This window comes from Dipodomys ordii, unplaced genomic scaffold, assembly GCF_000151885.1.
Source record: "Dipodomys ordii isolate 6190 unplaced genomic scaffold, Dord_2.0 Scaffold65, whole genome shotgun sequence".
NCBI classification, from domain to species: domain Eukaryota; kingdom Metazoa; phylum Chordata; class Mammalia; order Rodentia; family Heteromyidae; genus Dipodomys; species Dipodomys ordii.
Window position 1 is genome coordinate 11,535,117 of NW_012267281.1, and position 20,519 is coordinate 11,555,635.

At 34.2% G+C, this 20,519-nt stretch overlaps 1 protein-coding gene across 1 annotated transcript in view; it reads right to left on the reverse strand.

Annotated features, from left to right (window-relative positions):
* The window catches only part of Gpc5 (glypican 5), a 493,935-nt gene that overhangs the window by 156,657 nt on the left and 316,759 nt on the right, over nt 1-20,519 (reverse strand). The window contains exon 6 of the mRNA XM_013022972.1: nt 19,537-19,657. Within this exon, the coding sequence (XP_012878426.1) occupies nt 19,537-19,657 (121 nt within the window). The remainder of the gene's footprint in view (nt 1-19,536; nt 19,658-20,519) is intronic.

Here is a 20,519-nt window from a genome sequence, read left to right on the forward strand (position 1 = left end):
TGAAACATGATGTTCTATAAGTTACACAGATTTGGATTTTATTTTTAACTCCATTTTTTTCGTCTTTTTCTTTAATGGTACTGGAAACTGAACCCAGGACATCACATTTGCTAAGTAAGTGCTTTGGTATTGAGCTACATTCCAGAATAAGATGGAGATTTACTACAGGAATTTGTGTTTATTAATTAATGCAATAATTGCTATGGGTAATACCTAATTAACCAAATTCTATTGGCTTAGAGAAGGAAAATTAAGAATAGGAAAGAGGAGAAATGCTATTTTGAACTAAGAAATATTTTAAAGGACTTATAGCAGTAGACAGAGCATTATAATCACCCTGGAAGTATTTGCTTAGATAGATGATTATGACAGATAAGATAGTAATTTTCTTGAGTTGAAAAATTCAGATTCACTCTAATTAGCCAGTCCTTCTGCTACTTACAGAGTCTCAATTTCTTTACTTGAACAACATTGCACGTTGGATTTCTTTTCCAGTGTTCATTCCTAGATCCATTTGTTGTGCAATTTTTGCATTGCTTTTCCTAGGCAATTATACACACACCTACAACAACTATTTTTCTCCTGTTGATTCATGACACTGCCTTTTTCTAAGTCTGATGATCTTTGAGGCCAAATCTAGTAAAATAAATCCTTTTGAAATTAACTCTCAAATATCATCCCAACTTTAGCATATCTAAGTGTAAACTAATGTTCCTCTCATGTATTAGCTCTGTTCAGCAATTTCCATCTTGGGCAATCTCATCACAACCTAAGTGTAAAAGCCCAAAACCTGCTATAACAAAACTCCATAAACCAGGTGGTTTAGAGACCAAGGAAACGTAATTTTCACAGCATGGAACGAGGGGAAGCCCAATATCAAGATGTCTGCTGAGGACAACATGCTGGTTCCCAGGCAGCACATCAGTACTGTGTCCTCACATGGCAGGGCAACCAGCCCTCTCCTTGGGCATCGCTCATGAAGACACTGATTCCAAGCCTCAGGACACATCACCAGCATTTCACACAAAATTATCTATTAAATTGTTTATATATATATATATATATATATATATGTTTCCCTTTATTAGTTTTCCTATCCTAATCCACAATATTCCTAAGAACTGCTGCTCTAATCCATTCAATCATGCTCCCATATCTGTTTAGCCTTTACTCAATCCATTCTACATACTAAAGTCACAGTGACTATTTTTATCAAAGGAAATTTATCGCAGATGCCTCAGTTTAAAGCCCTTGCTTGACTTTCAATTCTTTGATATGGATCAAACCACTTATCTACTACTAGGCACTATATGATCTGGCATTTGCTTCCTTCCATTATTTTTCCTTCTTTGTTCACTGAGCTCAGGCATATTAGTATTACTACAATCTTTGATGTTCCAGCTACCACATACATTTTCTCTACACCCTCATTCTTGGTCTCCCTACCTTCTGATACTATATTTCTCACACTATACAAAATTTTGTCTTCTAAACTCCAAATTACTTTTCGCTACTAGAATATCCTCACTAAACTATATTCTTATTTAGTATCATATCCCCCTTTTTATATCATGTAACCTATCTGTAGTACACACTAACATTTGGTTCAAATCTTTCCTTCTAAACTAAGCTCCATGCAGAAAATGTTAAGTGTGGGTCTTTTATACATTTTGAAGTTCAACCAATATTGTTCAAAGGCATGTTTTCATACATTTTTTTTACTGAACTGAAAGTATGTGATGGGGAGAAAGGTACAGCATTTTTGCTTTATTTTGAAAAAAATGTCAATTATCATTAGGATAAAAATGCTAAGTGACTGATAAAGAAATAAAATTTTTTGAGACCAAAAGTGATATTCCCCTCTGTCCAGCAACAAATAAGTTAACTCTATTATTTTAGTGGTAAAAATTTCTTTTGCTTACTTTTGATAGTTACGAATTAGGTTAGGTATGAAATAATAAATATACTTTTAATGCTTTGGAAAGAGAATTTGAAGATACAAATGAAGCATCCATGGGGCTGTGCTTAATTCTAGGCAAAGTAAAAGCAACATTATATTCTGGCATCAAATCTTCTTTGAGGAATTAAGAGAAAGTCCTTTGCTTTTACTTGAAAGAAATCCAGAGAGATGGAGCAGAAGCATTTTAGAAAAGTCAGATTTTGTGGTGGAAAAAAAAACCTGACTCAGAATAAAGCATTCTTCTGTGGCAAGCTCATCACAATAGATCAAAAGCAAGGAGAACAGATTTTAATCCAGTGATTTTTTTCAGCATTTTCCATAAAATATCTGAGGATAAGATCTTGATGGAAAACTGAAGGACTTGTGGTCAATTCTGGTGGGTTTTAGAATACTGCTCTGTTAGTGTGACCACACTACAACCTCTGACATTTGATAGAATTAAGAACATCTGCATTTCGTTTGTCACTGGAAGGAATATGGAGTCTGACGCTGATATAGTTTCATTTTTTCCTATGAAGCAAACAGGATAAAATATGCCACTCAATAATCTAAATCACTGAGAAGACACTCTCAGTGTTTAGCCACTATAAAGGGGCCAATGCTTATTCTAATCAGTATACATACTTCAGTTGCCAACTAGTCTATTCTGAAATTAAACTTAAATTTCAAGATTCACTTGGAAGACACCTAGTTTATCTTTATAAGATAAAAATGAGCCATTCCTACTCTCAGTGATTATCTGGCAGCTAACACTGATCCCAGGATATATGTATTTAAAAGCAAATACTACCCTCAAGTTGACAATTTAGAGAACAATCTGCAATCAGTGCATAACTGCCCCAGGTCATGAATAAGCCTACCAAAGAAAAATATTCTTGAGTTTTGTTTGATATTTAACCCTTTTTTATTTTATTTTTTGTGGGGTTTGAACCCTGGGCCTGAGCCCTGGCAATGAGCTCTTCAGCTGAAAGGGAGTGTTCTACCACTTGGGCCTCATTGCCACTTCCAGTTTTCTGGTGGTTAATTAGAGATAAGAGTCTCACAGATTTTCCTGCCCAAGCAGGCTTTGAACTGTGATCCTTAGATCTCAGCCCCATGAGTAGCTAAGATTACAAGCTTGAGCCACAAGCACTTGGCTTTTAACCCTTTATTTAGAGTACTTACATTTTGCATCTGGAGGGAAACATGTATAAAAAAAAGCCTTCAATTAACTAAAAGTATCTATTTCTAGGTCACCGCCAACCTCTCTTTTCACCTCTGATTTTCCCCACAAAAATATAATCTTAAAAAAATATTTATATTTGAATGCCGACATAGCTTATGATTGTTTGGACCACAATTTTTAAATTAAATTGCATATTAACTTTAAGTCTTACAGCTTTTGCTAGAATAACTAAAGGGATATCTACCAAGCCAGTTATAAGGAACTCTGAATTGAACAGTTCTGGCATGAACTCTGAATTTCACTGTATAGCCTATTAGTCAACATTTGCATCATTCTTTTCAATAAAGGTTGTCAAGTTGTGAGCAAGAAATTGATAAATTGAATTGTTACAGCCACTCAGCTGACATGTTACAGGGTCTGGAAATTTTTTCATGAATAAAGAGTGAAAAGTAAAAGAGTGATTGCCTTTGGGAAGAGAATACCCACTGGGATTGTTAACAGGGCTGTGTTTGTGTTTAGAATTGCTTAGGGTACAGGGTGAGTGGTTTCTGACTTGATATATTTAATAAGCTTCCATGTATTAAGTGGAAACACATAAATCTCTAGTCGTAGGACAGCAAAAGGCTGTGGATAGACAACTTTACATGTTCTTTCTAAGCAGAGAAAAACTGTTATCTCCATTTTTTATGTAGGGTTGAACTTGAGATGAGTTAGAATGTCTAGAAGTTAAACTTTAGGTCAAAATAATATCAAATTCTATCTATAAATATTCAAAAATAGAGATGTAACTGAAACAGTGAGTCTAAATTTGGAGTTCATTAAAAATACTGTGCTTTAACTGAGGTTATATGTGTAGTGTTTAGTTATATATTCCATTAATTTTTGAATATTCTGTAACTTTTTAAATTTTATTTTACAGCATGATTTACCTACTGTGTTCACCTTGAAATTGTTTGAAATCCCAAACAGAGTCTCTACATATTTATTTTGCATTAAACCTTGAAAATTACATAACCAACCCTAAGTAGATAATTTTCCTAAAATTCTGTAAAGGTTAAAGAAACAAAATCACAGTCAAGGCTAGTAGGACAAAGTTTATTGCTCTATACATCCTATTTTAATAGCCATTAAGTATTCTACATGAATGTGTATTTAGAAAATATTGAAATTTTTTCTAAAAGACGCTTCCTTAAAAGTTCTTTCTACATCTTTATATATATACATATATAAAGTTCTTTCTATATATATCTATCTATATATCAATCTATCAATGCATCTCTCTATAAAGTAAGTATAGATAAAACTCAGAGAGATAAAAACACCCTGTGATAAAATATCCATTCAATTTCTTGAAAAGAGTTATTGAGGAAACAAAAAGTTTAAAGGAAAAACAGAAAAAAAATACCATTATTGTGGTTACTGCTTCTAGGCAAACTATTAAAATGACAAGCAGATACAAATAGTTTCAGATGTCTATACCAGCCACTTCAAACTAAATAAAGCAAAAAATCTCATAGGAAGTAACTATTTAATTCAAAGGAAAAGGAGTTTTAAAAAAAATCACACCTGTTTCTATCCCGGTGAAGTGAACAATTCTGCTAAAAGCTTATACTGCTAATTAAGATATTGGTAAAATATTCCAGGCACATGCACCCAATAATGAGACAACAATGAATTCATGTATCAATGTTCACTCTAAGTTTTAAATCCTCCAAGAAAATAAAATTAAAATTGTCATTGATCAATTTTTCTATACTATATAAGACAATCCAACCCAAACTTGAAAAATACAGAAAGCATATTCTGTTTTAATATAAACACAGTTTTCTTCTTTTTAGAAGACATGAACATAGTCATAAGTAGATTTGTAAATTGCTTCCCTTTTTGAGAGACATAATCTCCATAATTTAGTGTTAAAGTCGACTTTTTTCTTTTTCTTCTTTTCTTTTTTATCTTTTTTCTTATATGGTTTGACCAGAGCCTTTCTGTTCTCTCTCAGGGTGCAAGTGCAATCTGCTCTCTGTTAACTGCGTCTCTCTATGCGTGCATGGATGAGTAGACAAGACCAGGAGACTCTTATATCTAATTAACTATCAAAAAGCCAGAAATGGAGCTGGGGCTCAAGTGATAGAGTGCCAGCCTTGAGCAAAAATATCATGAGACCTTAACTTCAAGCCCCAGTACCAGCACACACCCAGTTTCTTTTTCTTTAAGCATACTATTAAAATATGACATCTACTAATAGATGACATGACATCAACTAATACCAGAAAAGTTAACGTGTGGTTGAGTTCAATAGTGCATGCCAATAATCTCAACTACACAAAAGTCAGGGATTGGAGGACTGAAGTTTAAGACTGGCCCCAGCAAGTTACTGAGATACTAGCTCAAAAAACAAGTTTGCTGTAATGGCAAATTCCTCCCTAACTACTGGGAAGGCCAAGCCAGAAGGACTATGGTCCAAGGCCAGCCCAAGCAGAGGCATAAGACCCTATCTGAAGGATCTGCTAAGCAAAAAGACTGGAGTGTGATACAGATGGCACATCGTTTGTCTAGCAAGTATGATGCCCTGACCACTCAGCCCAGTCCAACAATTCTCTAACAGAATAGATTGTGAATATACATTTAAGCTTGTTTTCTTTTTTATTTATTGTGAAAATACCATACATTACATGGGCTAGTAATGAGTACATTTCTTATCAAGCATTGTTGCCTCCTCCTTTGTTTCCCTTTCCATCCCTTCTAAGCTTGTTTTCATACTTACAAAAAGCTAAGTTGGCCAGAGATCACTCCTTCGGACCTAATTATTAATTTTAATAGGGAGAGTATGTGCTTTAAAAACCTCAAGGATAAATCCTGAAATGCTTACATATTCTTTTCTGTTGAGAGATCTCCTTGAAAGGAAAGGATATTAGCAAGGAAGGAATCCATTGCTCCATTTTCCCAAAACAGAAAAGTCTGCAATGTCTAGCCTAATTTTTGCATAATGTTAGCTTTAAGAGCCTGTTTGAGCAAATTTAAGGCTAGAGTATAAGAACGAAACAAATAATTCACTAGGTTTGGAAACACTGATGAACAAAATTAGAGAAGACAAATAGTCCTTCTCAGATTAAACTTGGAACTAGAACTTTTCCAAAATGATCAATATTTTTCTAAGGATAAGTTGCTGCTGATAATTGTCATAAGCTTAAAAATGTCTTCATGATCTCATATTTCTGTCTTTTTACATGTTTGTAAATAAATATAACATATCCATACCTACAAAAATTTCTTGATTAAATGTTAACATGGATGTTTTAACCTTTCAATATTATTAGGAAAGCGAAGTGCTGATAATGAATTATATTTACAGTGAAATCTTATCTACTCCAATGAAATGTAAGACCTCAAGAAATGACTATTGAAGTGACTTAATTATGCCACCTGTTTTTCTGCTGATAATGTTGTAATTATAAACTAGTCAAAACAAAATAGAGTCTAAATGTTTAACACAAAAATGCAATCTCATTTGTAGCTCATAATAGTTTTTCATATTTTTATGTTAGTAATATAATCTGTTTTTATAATTTGTTAAAGTAAATTACACTCTGACTTAGAAATTTACTTCTATAATCCTTAACACTTTTGATCCAAATTGATCTCAGCAACATAAATATTGAAGAAGTAGTTCTTCTATAATGATTTCATAATATCTAAACTTTCTTATTTAATATATTTTAAGTGGCAAGTTTTTTTACATTTGCTCACAAAACAGCACACATAAGATATAATCATGGACAATAGGTAGCAAGTTTATGAATGTAGAGAAGAGTGTAATGACTTTGTATAGTATAGATTCTGTGTAAAGCCATCTTTAAACTGACAGAAACAACGCTGACATTATTATTTTAAAAATCTTCAAGAAAACGTTGGTCCTGTTTCAGCAATTGTGTGGACTCTTCCCACTTCCATCACAGAGTGAGATTCAGTTTCCTGCTGCTTGCCTTTGGTCTTCCCCGTGTGACCTTGCTTTGGGCAGGAAGGTCTCTGAGATGATCCCACGCCCTAAGCTTGGCACGCCTCTGCACCGCTGGACTGGCACTGTTTCCTCTGACTTCCACAAGAGCACTCATAACATATTGTGACCTGAGGTGACTAATACACATAGACCACAGACCTAGAAGAAAGCTGATTTTCTTCAGTGGAACTATCTCTTGTGAAAAATGAGAACTGTATTTAAATTTATCAGAGGCATTATACATAATAGCTTTAACTCTCATTTGACAAATTCAGGAATGATTAGGATTATATTTGAAAATTTTGGACAAAGAGATCTTTTTTAAACAGTAGACCAAATCTATTCCTTCAATGAATTCATGCAGAAAAGTAACAAAATCCACTACTTACAGACATATTTGTCAACAGGGCACTGAAATTAATGTTTTAGTATGGCTAATGTGGTCTTGAATAATATAGGGAATTGTCCTGGTCAACCCTCCTCAATGAAAATATGAAAAAGTAGTTATTAAAATAAAAATTAAGTATGAATAATGTGCATCAATATGTTTGATATGTTTCATTTTCTAATAATGGTAAATAGTCTATCCTGAAATCTAATAGGTACAAATAAGTATTTTTACACCCATAAGAATAAAGTGCTCGCCGGGTGCCAGTGGCTCATGCCTGTAATCCTAGCTACTCAGGAGGCTGAGATCTGAGGATCATGGTTCAAAGTCAGCCCAGGCAGGAAAGTCCGTGAGACTCTTATCTCCAATAAAACCACTAGAAAACCAGAAGTGGTGCCTTAGCTCAAGCGGTAGAGCTGTTGCCTTGAGCTAAAGAGTGCAGGGACAGTGCCCAAACCCAGAGTTCAAGCCCCACGACCAACCAAGAAAAGAAAATAACAACAACAAAAAGAATAAAGTGCTCAAGAACTAGTAAAATCCTTAAGAAGAAAGTATGTATTTTCTAGAAACTATTTTCAATGGTAATGTGCTACTTTGACAAAACTTTCAAAGAGATTTTCTTACTAAATTAAAATCCAATGTATACAATAGAAAGTTACTAGAATAAAGTAAAGATAATTTCTCTCATGCTTGGCTTTGTAATATCTAATAAATTAATATTAGACTTTTATAGTGAAAACTGACAAGCTCATTTGGTTTTATAACATTAAAGAAAAGAAGTATTAAGGGAAGTTAAATTAGATTCACCATCTGTTTAATGAATTTCAGAACTGGTTTGATAATACATTTCAAGATATAAAATTTCAAAACGATCCTTTTCTAAAATAGTAACTGACCTGCATTGAAGATATGCATGTGAATTCCTATGAAGCTTATCGCTTGTTTTATTTCTAATGAAACTGATCTATTTCCTTCATATAAAAGACATAATAAATGCAAAACTCACCACAATTTGTAAGGTCAGGACAATGTTTATGTTAATGTTGTTATTCTACTTTTAATTGGTTTGCTTTTAATGAACCTTTCTTTGTACAATGTTTATTTCACTTCCTCAAAATTCTGTGCTACAGAAACTTCCCACAGCCTTCTTCCTGACATAGCCTGCTTTCTAGGTACATTCACTTCTGGAAACTCTGGAAGGCCATCTGGGTGAGTACTGCAAGAAGGTAAGCAATCTATCCAGAAGCTGCTGTGTTCTGAGGAAGTAATTCTTCAGAGTGCATTCATAAAATGACACTCAAGTGATTGGAGTACATTTATTGAGTCTGAAAAACATTATGCACTTGTAATACACCTGTAAAAAGCCAATATGGTACCAGTCAGCAACTACAAACTGCAAAGGTGTGCTGCAAAAACATCATTTGAGGGATTATTTTTGCATGTCAAGTTGTGACATTTTTCCATAGAGAACTGTAATGTCCCAGAGAAATCCGAGATAAAATAAAGAGCAAATCTGGACTGATTGCTCTAAGGGCTATAGGGACTCTAGAAATCGAGATTTCAATTAAAAGAATAAGAAACCAGGGGTTAGACCATGGGGAAGAACATAGAAACAAAAAATCACGTAGTACATTATAGATACATTAAAAACAAAAGCAAGAAAGATAAGATATAGATTTTTCTAATTTGGGGAGAGAAAAGGAAATAAAAAATGCTGAAACAAGGATACAGGTTGATCCATTGTAACAATGAGATGTACAAGACACTATGTTGAAAACAAACTTTACAACTTCTGGGGTAGAGGGAGGGAGGAGTTCGGGAGGTGAGGAGGGAAGGGATGGTAGAGGAAAAACAAAGGAGGAAGTAACAATGCTGGATAGGAAATGTACTCATTACCTTACTCACATAACTGTAACCCCTCTGTACAGTATCTTTACAATAAAAAATATATACAAAAAATTAAAAAAAGAAATTGCCTCATATACATTTGAGAATACTTGGTCAACTATTAAATTCTATTTAATTTTGATTGTGGTTTTATATATATATATATCAAGTATTTATATATATATCTATCAAATATTAGGATAAAGATATATAATCCTTATTAATAAAGCAAATTAATCTGTAAGAAAGAAAAGAAAAGAAAAAGAAAAAGCTAAGGGAAGATTTCTCAGGAATGTGTAGTTGGAGCAGAGAGATCAGCCAGAGTGGAAAATTAGCTAAGTGAGATATGACTCAACATTATTAAAATCACACAGGATAAATAAAATTTATAGTCAGAAATGATAGCTTGACTATAATTAGTGATTGTAGAGTAATTTAAATAGATAAGGAAAGTGAGTGTATTTATGGTTCCCACTCATTGTTCTTTATTTTCTTTTTTGTGAAAAAAAAACCAACAATACTTTGTAATGATCAATGTTTGGAAGTTCTGCAGTAATTGTCGTATGTGTGTGTGTGTGTGTGTGTGTGTGTGTGTGTGTGTGTGTGTGTGTGCATGTGCACATGCTTGTTAACTCAGTAAGCCCAATCTGGAGTGATGAGTTCATTTATGAAAATAGTTGACTTGATAAATTCTACTCCCCATTAGCAGTTATTTTCTCCAAGGTCTTGTCATTCAGATCTTGCAGAGTAAAAGTCTAATGTCTTGTCATTTCACATCTTATTTCTCTCTCTTTTATTAGGCAATCCGTAAAATAAGTATTTTGTGACTTACTTTTAAATATTTTTTTTAATTTTTAATTTATGTTAATCAGTTTTATTTCTACAGTTTTTGATTCCCTTATTGATCCTTTGGGAGTTACTTAATATGATTTTTGTAAGGTATATGAAATAGGTAGGTTTCATTAAGTAGCCGATGAAGAGAATACCACACGATATTCAGGCAGGAAAAGAAGTTTGTTTACCGAACTTCTGCTCCCACTATACATGGTGGAGAGGCATGGCTGAAATGGGTGACAGAGTCTGGGCCAGGACTTACCTAGACCAGTGATGGGAAGAGGTGTGGTCAGGTCGGGGAAAGATGTGGCCACACTGGATCCAGATGTGACCTCAGGTCCTGGGACCCTCCCATGGTCAGATGGGAGGTGGGACCAGGGTAACCCAGGATGTGACCTGGCAGAAGGGGGAGGTGACTGCTCCCTGTTACCTAGGTAACACAGGTACTACGTGGAAACTTAGCCAAGAGATAGGGAGGTGTCTGTACAGGGCCTGCATGGCCTGAGCAGACCTTACAATTTTTGTTTTTTGGTTGTAGGGCCTGAACTCTGGGCCTGGGCACTGTCCCTCTAATCAGCTCAAGGCTAGAGCGAGACATGGTGCCACTTCCGGCTTTTTCTGCTTATGTGGTGCTCAGGAATCAAACCCAAGACCTCGTGCATGCAAGGCAATCACTCTACCACTGAGCCACCTTCCCAGCCCAGACCTTGCAATTTTAAGAAAGAAACCTGTTGTATCATTGTGATATCATTAGATAGATATGAAATATTTTAGACATTTATCTATATTGAACTCATATGAGTCTTAAAAATCTTATTTGCTTTTTTTAGTTTTATATTTATTGTTTCAGGTGTTTTTGAAATGTGCAGGGATCACTGACTGACCATTGGTAATGGACCAAAGAAGCAACCTGAAAGTTAGTATTATGTGGATAGGCTACAACATATTTCAACATCAACTAATTAGAAAGTAAATTACCTTTGTGGTAAGTGGAGATATATAATATTAAGAAAGCCTTTCATAAACTAAAGGTCTATTTGTAAGTATAAGAATATTCTATGTGCATGTGAAAATGGATGGCCTGATACATAGTAACATATTTTAACAACTATTTCCTATACAATTAGAATTGTGAAGCATGTTTTTTTGTGTGTGTATGAGAGTTACTTCTTTCAATTGGCCTGATAGTTTAACTAGCATAAATAAGCCTGTATCACTTTTTCAGTCTTCTTTATTTCTGAATAATAATTCATATATGAATGTATCATATAGTATCTATGTGTAAGGTCTGTCAGGGGCCATGTAGGTGTAGGTCCTGTGAAGACACCTCCCTACCTCTCTCAGCAAAGTTTCCACCCAGTACCTGTGTTACCTAGGTAACTGGGAACAGTCACCTCCCCCTCCTGCCAGGTCACATCCTGGGCTACCCCTGGTCCCACCTCCCATCTGACCATAGGAGGGTCCCAGGCCCTGAGGTCTCATCTGGATCCAGTGTGGCCACATCTTCTCCCCCACCTGGCCACACCTCATCCTGTCCCTGGTCTAGATAAGTCCTGGCTTCGGGGGTGGGTCTCCCCTTCTGGCCATGCCTCGCTACCATGTACTGTAGAGGGCAGCAGTTCCATAAACAAACTTCTTTTCTTGCTTGAATATTGTGTGGTGTTCTCTTCATTGGCTACCTAATGAAACCTACCTATTTAATATACTTGACATTATTCATTACCAATAATTGAACATTTCAGTTACTTTCACACTTCGGATACTGTGAATAACTGTTAGGAATATTTATGTGCACTTTTCCCTGTAGATCTTGATTTTCTTTTCTCTTGGTGTGTCCACTGGGGTGGAATAGCTGTGTCCAATCATAGGTCTATACTTAGGTTTTCCACAATCTATCATTGGTCAATTTTGTTTACAGTTTTAATAAAAATAGGGTTGAGCTGTTCCAATGCATCTTGATCCTGTCACCCCTCCATCACTCTTTTCCATCTCACCCACCCCATTTATCTCTTCAAGTCAGCATCACAAAATTGTACATTCCTACAAACTTAGGGATTTTAAGTGAGGTGACTATAGACATACAGTGATTACAAGAGCTAGATTTCAGACATTTGCCTTGTGATAATTCAAAACTCAGGCTCATTAACATATTGCTCTAGTGTGGCAAACATATTTTACAGAGACAAGAAAAGGTTTGGGATTGGTTGGGAGTTTATTGTTATTTTTAAGATTTTTTTAAACAAGGTTTTACTATATCAGATTGGCTTTTAACTCTCAATTGTTTTGCTTTACCCTCGTAAGTGCTGGGATTACAGGCATCCACAAACACACTTGTCTCTGTGCTTTAAAAATTATTTGAATGAATCAGAAAAGTAACAGGAAGGACCAGGGCAAGATGGAGTAACCAAGAACACACACCTCATGACCTACTTCCTCCAGCCAGGCCATTCTGTCTACAGTTCCACCACCTCCCAATAGTCTCACTCACATTTTTCATCCACCATAGGACTAAAGCAGTTCTTAGGTAAGAGCCACACACAGCTAATACACAAGTTGTCATGTTGAAAATGAACTTTACAACTTTGGTGGGGGGGTAGGGAGGATTGGGTGGGGGGACGGGGGTGGGGAGGCTGGGAAGGGATAGGAAGGGTAAACAAAGGAGGAGGCTACAATGCTGGATAAGAAATATACTCATTATCTTGCCCATGTAATTGTAACCCCTCTGTACAGTATTTTCACAATAAAAAAGGAAATTTACTTCACTAATCTCTCAGGCATTTCCCAACTCAATAAAATTGATAACAAAAATTGACATAATATAATGACAAATAAGTATATTCATTTTTAAATAATTCCTCAAAGAATTTAAATACCATTTAAATTTATAAAAATAAGTCTGAATCAAGTAGATGCTGACTATAATTTGTGTCATTATTTTAAAAATAATCTATATTTGCACTATTTTTGATAGGAATACATAAAAGTTTTATCCTATGAAATGCTATAGATTTTCCTAATTACCTAAGTAAAAAATATAAAATTTCTAATTTTTAAAGTTCTTTCCATTTTTACAAACAGGAAATGTAGCTTATAAATAGCCCAATGCATCATGGGTAATGACAGTAAGATTAGCATGGTCAGAAGGATATTAAGTCAAACTTTTATGCAACGTTAAAGAATTGCATACTCTTTAAATAATAAAAACAAATTACTGATGGACAACCCTAACTCCATTACTTTCAGATAGAATAGCCTTTGTTTTCAGTTGATTGTACACTAATTGAAATGGTCGTTTTATGCTGACAATTGATTTTTTTTAAGTAAAACAGCCAATAGTGAAGTCAGTGCATGCTACCAGGCAGACAGCAGGCTTCTATTGAATTTACTCAGACAAACTAATTGCTGAATTAGATGACCATTCAGAGTTATTGAGTGCATTTCAAGTACTTCTTAAGCAAAAGATAACAGAATGTGTTTTGATCACTGCTATTCCATTGCAAATTCAAAATGAACAAGTATCTGCCTTTCTGGAATATTAACACACATGTGGGGATATGGTGTTTAAGGGAATGGGAGAGGGGAAGAGGGGATATAAAGTCTTCCCTCAGTAAAGAAACAGGAAGAGGTGAGAAACATATTGTCAGGCACTCAACATAACATGGTTGAAAAATTTCCTACTGGCAATCTTGATCCATCAATTATGATGAATGAATTCTCTCTCACTGTTGTATTAGCAGTAGGGAGCTGGTTCTGAACTGTGTTTCATACTCAGTTAATGAAAAAGCTGGAATACTTTTCAGCATTCAGAAACTTTGAGAAATCAACATCTTGAGAAACTTGTTGTTTACATATATGCAAATACTGCCCTTATAACTATTCATTGAGATTTAAATTAGACCTTATTTTTAGTTTGTCAGCATTCTATATTCGTCATGTTGATAGGGAACAGAGCAAAGAGAAAAAAAAGAACATTTTATTTACCACAGTTGTTTCTTACATAAAAGGAGAGTCATTTTTTCCTAAATATAATTTATTGTGATTATTGTGCTATATATTATAAAATGTCTACTTGGTTTGTGGTTTTAAGTGATTGTTATAATTTATTATCTATAATTTAAAATTAAAGTATATCTTATATTTAAGGATGTTTTTAAGAAAGTTTCATTCCCTATAAAATGGATATTTAGTAGACTGAATGAATATTTAGTTAAGATTGAGGAAATAAAATGTTTCTTTAATCTACTATTTCTAACAAAATGCTTATTGGTTTTTCAGTAAAAAAAATCATCATAGAGAGCTATGTGCTATTTATGTTTTGCATTTCACCTGGGGAATGTAAATTAATTTCTAAGCAGTGAGACATTATCATTCACAACTAGGATTTTCATTGCTGACACAGTTTTCTTTGAAAAATGATAGATGCTATTCAATGGATAAAGATAAATTGCTGGATACTTATTGCATTTTTAGCTATCAGCTTTGCTTTAAAAATATAGTCAATATGAATGTTTCAATCTAGTATACTGGGAAAACAAATTTGAATTAAAAAGTTTTGTACAGGTCTTCAGTCAGATGTACTAAAAGAATGAAGCTCAGTTTGTTCTATCTGATCTAAGATTAAATCTATCTGATGCAAACAACAAAGAATGCTCCTATTACACTTTAATGAACTTGCTTAATAGCCAGAATCTCCAACAGATTTATCGCCTGAGAGCTTCAAGGATCCAGGCATTGTCCCCTTCAAAAATAGTGGTGTGAAACAAAGGACAAAGGGTGAACCAATGCAACAGAGATACTCACTAGAAACTATGTTGAAAATGTACTGTACAATTTGGGGTAGCAGTGGGAGATAATGAGGGAGGGAGTAACACTTTTTGATTAAAAAAATGTGCTCATTACCTTACTTAGGTAACTGGGTAACTCCTCTGTATATCACTTTTACAATAAAAATTAAATTAAACACAAAAAAGAATAGACTTTGGGATGTAGAAAATTCTAGAAAGTGGCTCTGGGAGAGCTTTGAAAGTCACAGCAGGCAGGATGTGTGCAAACCCCCCTCTTCCTCCAAGACCACAAACCAGGAAGTACCTTCAAGGGCTTGAAATATACCATGGGATACACTATGATCTATAGTCTGTCAGATCTGCTCAGCTATGATTTTCAGTGGCAGAGCACAAACAGAGCTTGCACTAGATGATGAAATAAAGTTGTGGGTCCTATGATCTCCTTTAGGAGGCTCTTGGAATATTTAATAAATTATATTCTAACTAAAATATCTATATTTTGGCCAACCTTGAAATGGTAACTTCTACTTTGAGCTCCAGAATCCCATAACCCCAAACTCTCCTGGTTATTTGGGTAATTTCACATGTATTTGCTTCATGTCAAAATTGGTATGATTTTTCAAAGGTATTGGTCAATATTTATTAAAATACTTAAAGTTATTAGTGAATTCTCTTAGAGTTTCAATATTCAGAATATTCAAGAAAAAAAAGCTGCACAAAAGATTTCTGCCTATAGCTATTCTTAGTAACATTTTTAATATCCAGCTTTAGGCCACAAATTTAGGTATATACAAAACTTCTACATGTAGAATATATGCAGGCACTAACAACCATTTGACAGACTACATAATTTCATTAATAAATATTCATTATGTGCTGTTGAGTGAGTAGGTCAAGTTAGGAATCCAAACTTGTCATTTGTCCTCAATTGCATTTTATAAAATTATTGATGTACTGGTACCTTTATATTGCACTTAGTACAAAAAATAGCAGGTTTATTTCATAAACCTGTTGCTGTTTATACATGATATAATATTCTGTTAAATTTCTATAATAATAAACTGCTATTTCTTACAATGGGCAATAATTATTTTGCCGTTAAGAAAACAATCTAAATATCTTGTCTGTCCTAGTAGAGACTTCTAAGTGTCTATAGATACCAAATAAAATTAATTAAATGTTTCCTGCATGCATAGATTTTTTTCATAATTCACGTTTTTATATGATCCTGCTGTATCCTGTTAAGGTGTGAATCTGCCCTGTGGGGAAGTGATCTTTTACAGTATCATGGTGTAAACATTCTATGTATGCCAATACTTCTCCTAGACACACAACCCCAGGTCTGTGGGTTCCATAATGGCTGAGAATTTCTCTTGAGGGTTTACAAGGCATTAAGAATAGAGCAGAATCAGAGCAGAAGCACTGATTTCCATGTAGAAACCCTTCAGTTTTGCTTCTCTTCTAGGCTTTCTGCTTTTATTTAGGGACTATTATCTCCACAAACCTGATAATCATCTTTGTTCTCTGTCTTATCTCAATTTCCAACTCACCAACCACTCCTGGCAACTCCACTTGAAATTTATATCCATTTCTCATAGTATCCACTACGATTATTTTATTCCCAATAACCATGATTTCTACTACACCTTTTCCTTCTATTCTTCTTCCTTAGGGTCTACTTTCCACAATGAAGCTAAATTTATTGTAGGAAAATACCCCCCATCTTTCATCTTTAACTACTTTTCTTTTGCGCTTAGTATTACACATAATGCTTCACTGGTGCCTGCTGCATTTCCTCAAACATGCCTTAGCTGGGTTCCCTTCTTCAGTTATTCAGTCATAGCCATTTTGCTTTCTTTTGCCTGAGTGTCTCCTGCCACCAGCCTTTTCTACCTGTAATTTCCTTTGTCCCAAACACACTTCTCACAGATTTTTCTAAAGCCAGTTTCAATTCTTTATTCAATATCAATCCAAGCATCCCATTTTGAGTGGTGTCCACTATCAAACATTTCAAAGTACTTTGGTCACTCATACTGTTTTGATTACTTTGTAACTTATGCTAGTTAATTAACTATATATTCACTTATTTTTCTTAGCATGAAAATCACAAAATCCTATGAAACCCGAGTGTATCAGTTTCTTTCATACAATACAGAACTATCCATATATTAATTTTATAAATACATATTGTATGTTGTTAATCAAGTAATTACTAAGATACCTAAAATGTTGTATTTTCAAAGTAAAATCTTTACACACTTGTTTAGTGATTCATTGCAGAAATTATAGGTTAGAAGATAAAGTCAGGTCAACAGCAATTAGAGAAGGCAGCGGTTTGGGGCTAAGATGTGGAGGCAAATTTTGCTCATATGTTTTTCTACATATATACTTGTATATGTACTATAATGACAAAGGAATCGTTTCTTTATCTCTATTATGAAAAGCAACATATTTTTATAGTACACATTAAGCAATACACCTCACAACATTACAACAATGAAAATAAATTTTGTCCAAACACTAAGTGACCATTTAAATCTGTATTACATTATGTCCCTACATTAACAATCTCCCTGCTTTCCCTCTATTCAGAAAGCAATAAATTCTCATTAACAAAAGACAGCTTCTTGAACATTTTCAGAGCTGACACTATGAAAACACTGTTAACTGCCAGTGATATTGCCTGGCACACCAGCCACACTTGCGAGAGCACATGCACACACTTTGCCAGCCCTGAGAAGTCTGGAAAGATCTAAACTTTCCTTCATCTCCAGGAGAGTCATTTTATGAAAGAGTATATTCTAAAGCATTAAAGGTTAATATTTTTGTGACACCTATTCAAGGTATGACTTTCTGTGAACGTCTGCACCAATCTAATTTTCAATCACTGTATCCCAGTAGGCTTTAAAAAGCTAGACCTCAAAGGAGGAATTGTATTTGATATTCTCTTGTAACCCTGTGATAAAACTTAAGCATGAATAATTGGAGATCTGCACACTCTTATAAAGATGAAAGAATGGAACTCAATCTAACACAGGAGCTAAAAAGACAAGTAGGATTACATTTCTCTGCCATCTTAAAAAAAGGCTGACTTTAAAATCTATCAGAGGAGAGTGCTAGCAGTTGAGGCTGATTGGGCAACAAATCAGGGATCCCTTCAGCAAAGACTTTTATAAACCTCTCAGTTTTGGATACGTATGTATTCCTAGTGGATGTGTTCTTATATATTGCACTTTACTGTAGCTAGCTGGTGCGGCCTCACTACATATAACAAAGATTTCATTGTTTTTGTCATATATATATACATGATATGTATAAATGTATTCATATATGTGACCAAATTGGGTTTAGACAAGACTTCTGATACAACTATATTGCAGTCAAATTCCTGTATGTTTCCCATAAAAGAGTGTGATATAGATGGATTCATGTGTCATTGCAGTTATTTATACCTTCCTACAATAAAAATGTTTTGGAAAAACTGAGATATATATTGAGGTTCATCATTTTTTTCCTGCAACATCTTGAGTACTCCAGAGAATTTTAACAAACTTTGGAAGCAACTAAGATTGTACTGGGTCTCAGCAAAATGTCATTGGGTATTGTTGAGGCTTAGTTTTATTGTCAGCTGTGCACTATGAGTTAAAACTACCCATACATCATATCATAACTATGTTTTCTCAACACATGCAATTGAAGAGGTAAAGGAGCCATCATTATCTTCTAGAAAAAAAGCATACAGACACAATGTCTTTCTTACATATGCTTTTCTTGTGATATATTTCCTATTTTCTCATGAAAATAGATTCCTAAGAATTGTCTCTACTCAAAGACAAAATTCAAAGAAAAACCACTGCAAACAGGTTAATGACTATGGGCTATTTTACAGGCAACAAAAAATTCAAGACTGTTTAAATTTATTTCTGACATAAAATAATATGTATCTATTTTTTTTTACAAAATCTTATTTAAAATGGTAATATATACACACATAAATTGTTTTACAATGACTAACATAGAAAAAAATATCCTTACTCTGAAACACCTGTGAATATAGAATGGAGATGGTACAGTATTTGCAGCATGTAATATATTTGATTCTCATTAATAGAGTATTTCAATGAAATGATTTTTGATGGCAAGTTTTTTTGTGTGCATAGTCAAAGCTTTCTAGCAGGGGTGACTTACCTTGAATATAATTCTGGCAGCTTTTGTACTCTGATATATTTTATTTGATGGTCACAATAATCCTTACATATTAATTATTGAGGATAAAATATATTATGAAGTTGCCATTATTGAAGTGATGAAGCCATATCTTGTAATACCCAATTATAGACTGCAATAAAATGGTATTGCTCATTGACTTTATAAAACAACCACTCAACAATGATACAAATTATTCTAAAACTCAAGATGATGTAGGGTTATTAGACACTGTTATTTAAATAATCAAATATAATAGAAAGTAACCACTTATAATTTGCCCTCCAGTATATTAATAAATAGATCAGAACATACCTGAATTACATGCCTCAGCTTGTCAATTATCTGATTTATCACAGGATCTGTTCCTTTAACTTTGACTTCAGGATTTCCAGACTGGGCTTTCATTCCACCTCCAACCACACGCTGAGTATAGCTAACAAAGTGACAAGTGAAAGATACATGACTTAGTTAACTTGTCAATGTACACAGTATTCACCACTACTTGAACTAATTTCAGTTCACAATATACTCTTGGAAAAGTATAACATTGTTTTCTCTCTCTTTGGAACATGAAGGTAATATAAGTGTAAAGTTTTCCCAGGAAAAATACTTGGAAAAAATACAAACATTCTGAAAGTAATATTTTCCTCTTCAATGACTTGATAAAATATCATTGTTTATTAAAGCTATACTATACCATATATTTGAAAGCGTTAATAAGAATTTGATTTGGTTACCATTTCTTTCTCAATTCCATGTCTGCAGTCACATTATTGGGGTCAGTTTGATCTATTGTATGCTGCATACTGCATTTAGATATGTATGATTAATATTATAACACACACATATATACACACACACACATATTTATGCCCAACTCAAATATCATTATACTTATACTCTAAATCTGCAAAAACTATTCTAAGTAGAACCAAACAAAATTTTCTCAATTCATTTGTATGTAAAAGGGCAGTTTTATAGGTAGTGAAAGCCATTTGAAATTTCACTATTTTCTCCAAAGGATAGTCATGCAATGTCAACTTAACATTTGCTCATCTTCAAAAAGTTGCATTAAATTTCTACCTTCTTTTTTTTTTTTTTTGGGTCCGGTCATGGGGCCTGAACTCTGGGTCTGGGCGCTGTCCCTCAGCTTTTCAGCTCAAAGCTAGCGCTCTACCACTTGAGCCACAGCGCCACTTCCAGCTTTTCTCTTTTTGCTTATATGGTGCTGAGGAATCGAACCCAGGGCCTCATGCATGCAAGGCAAGCGCTCTACCACTGAGCCACCTTCCCAG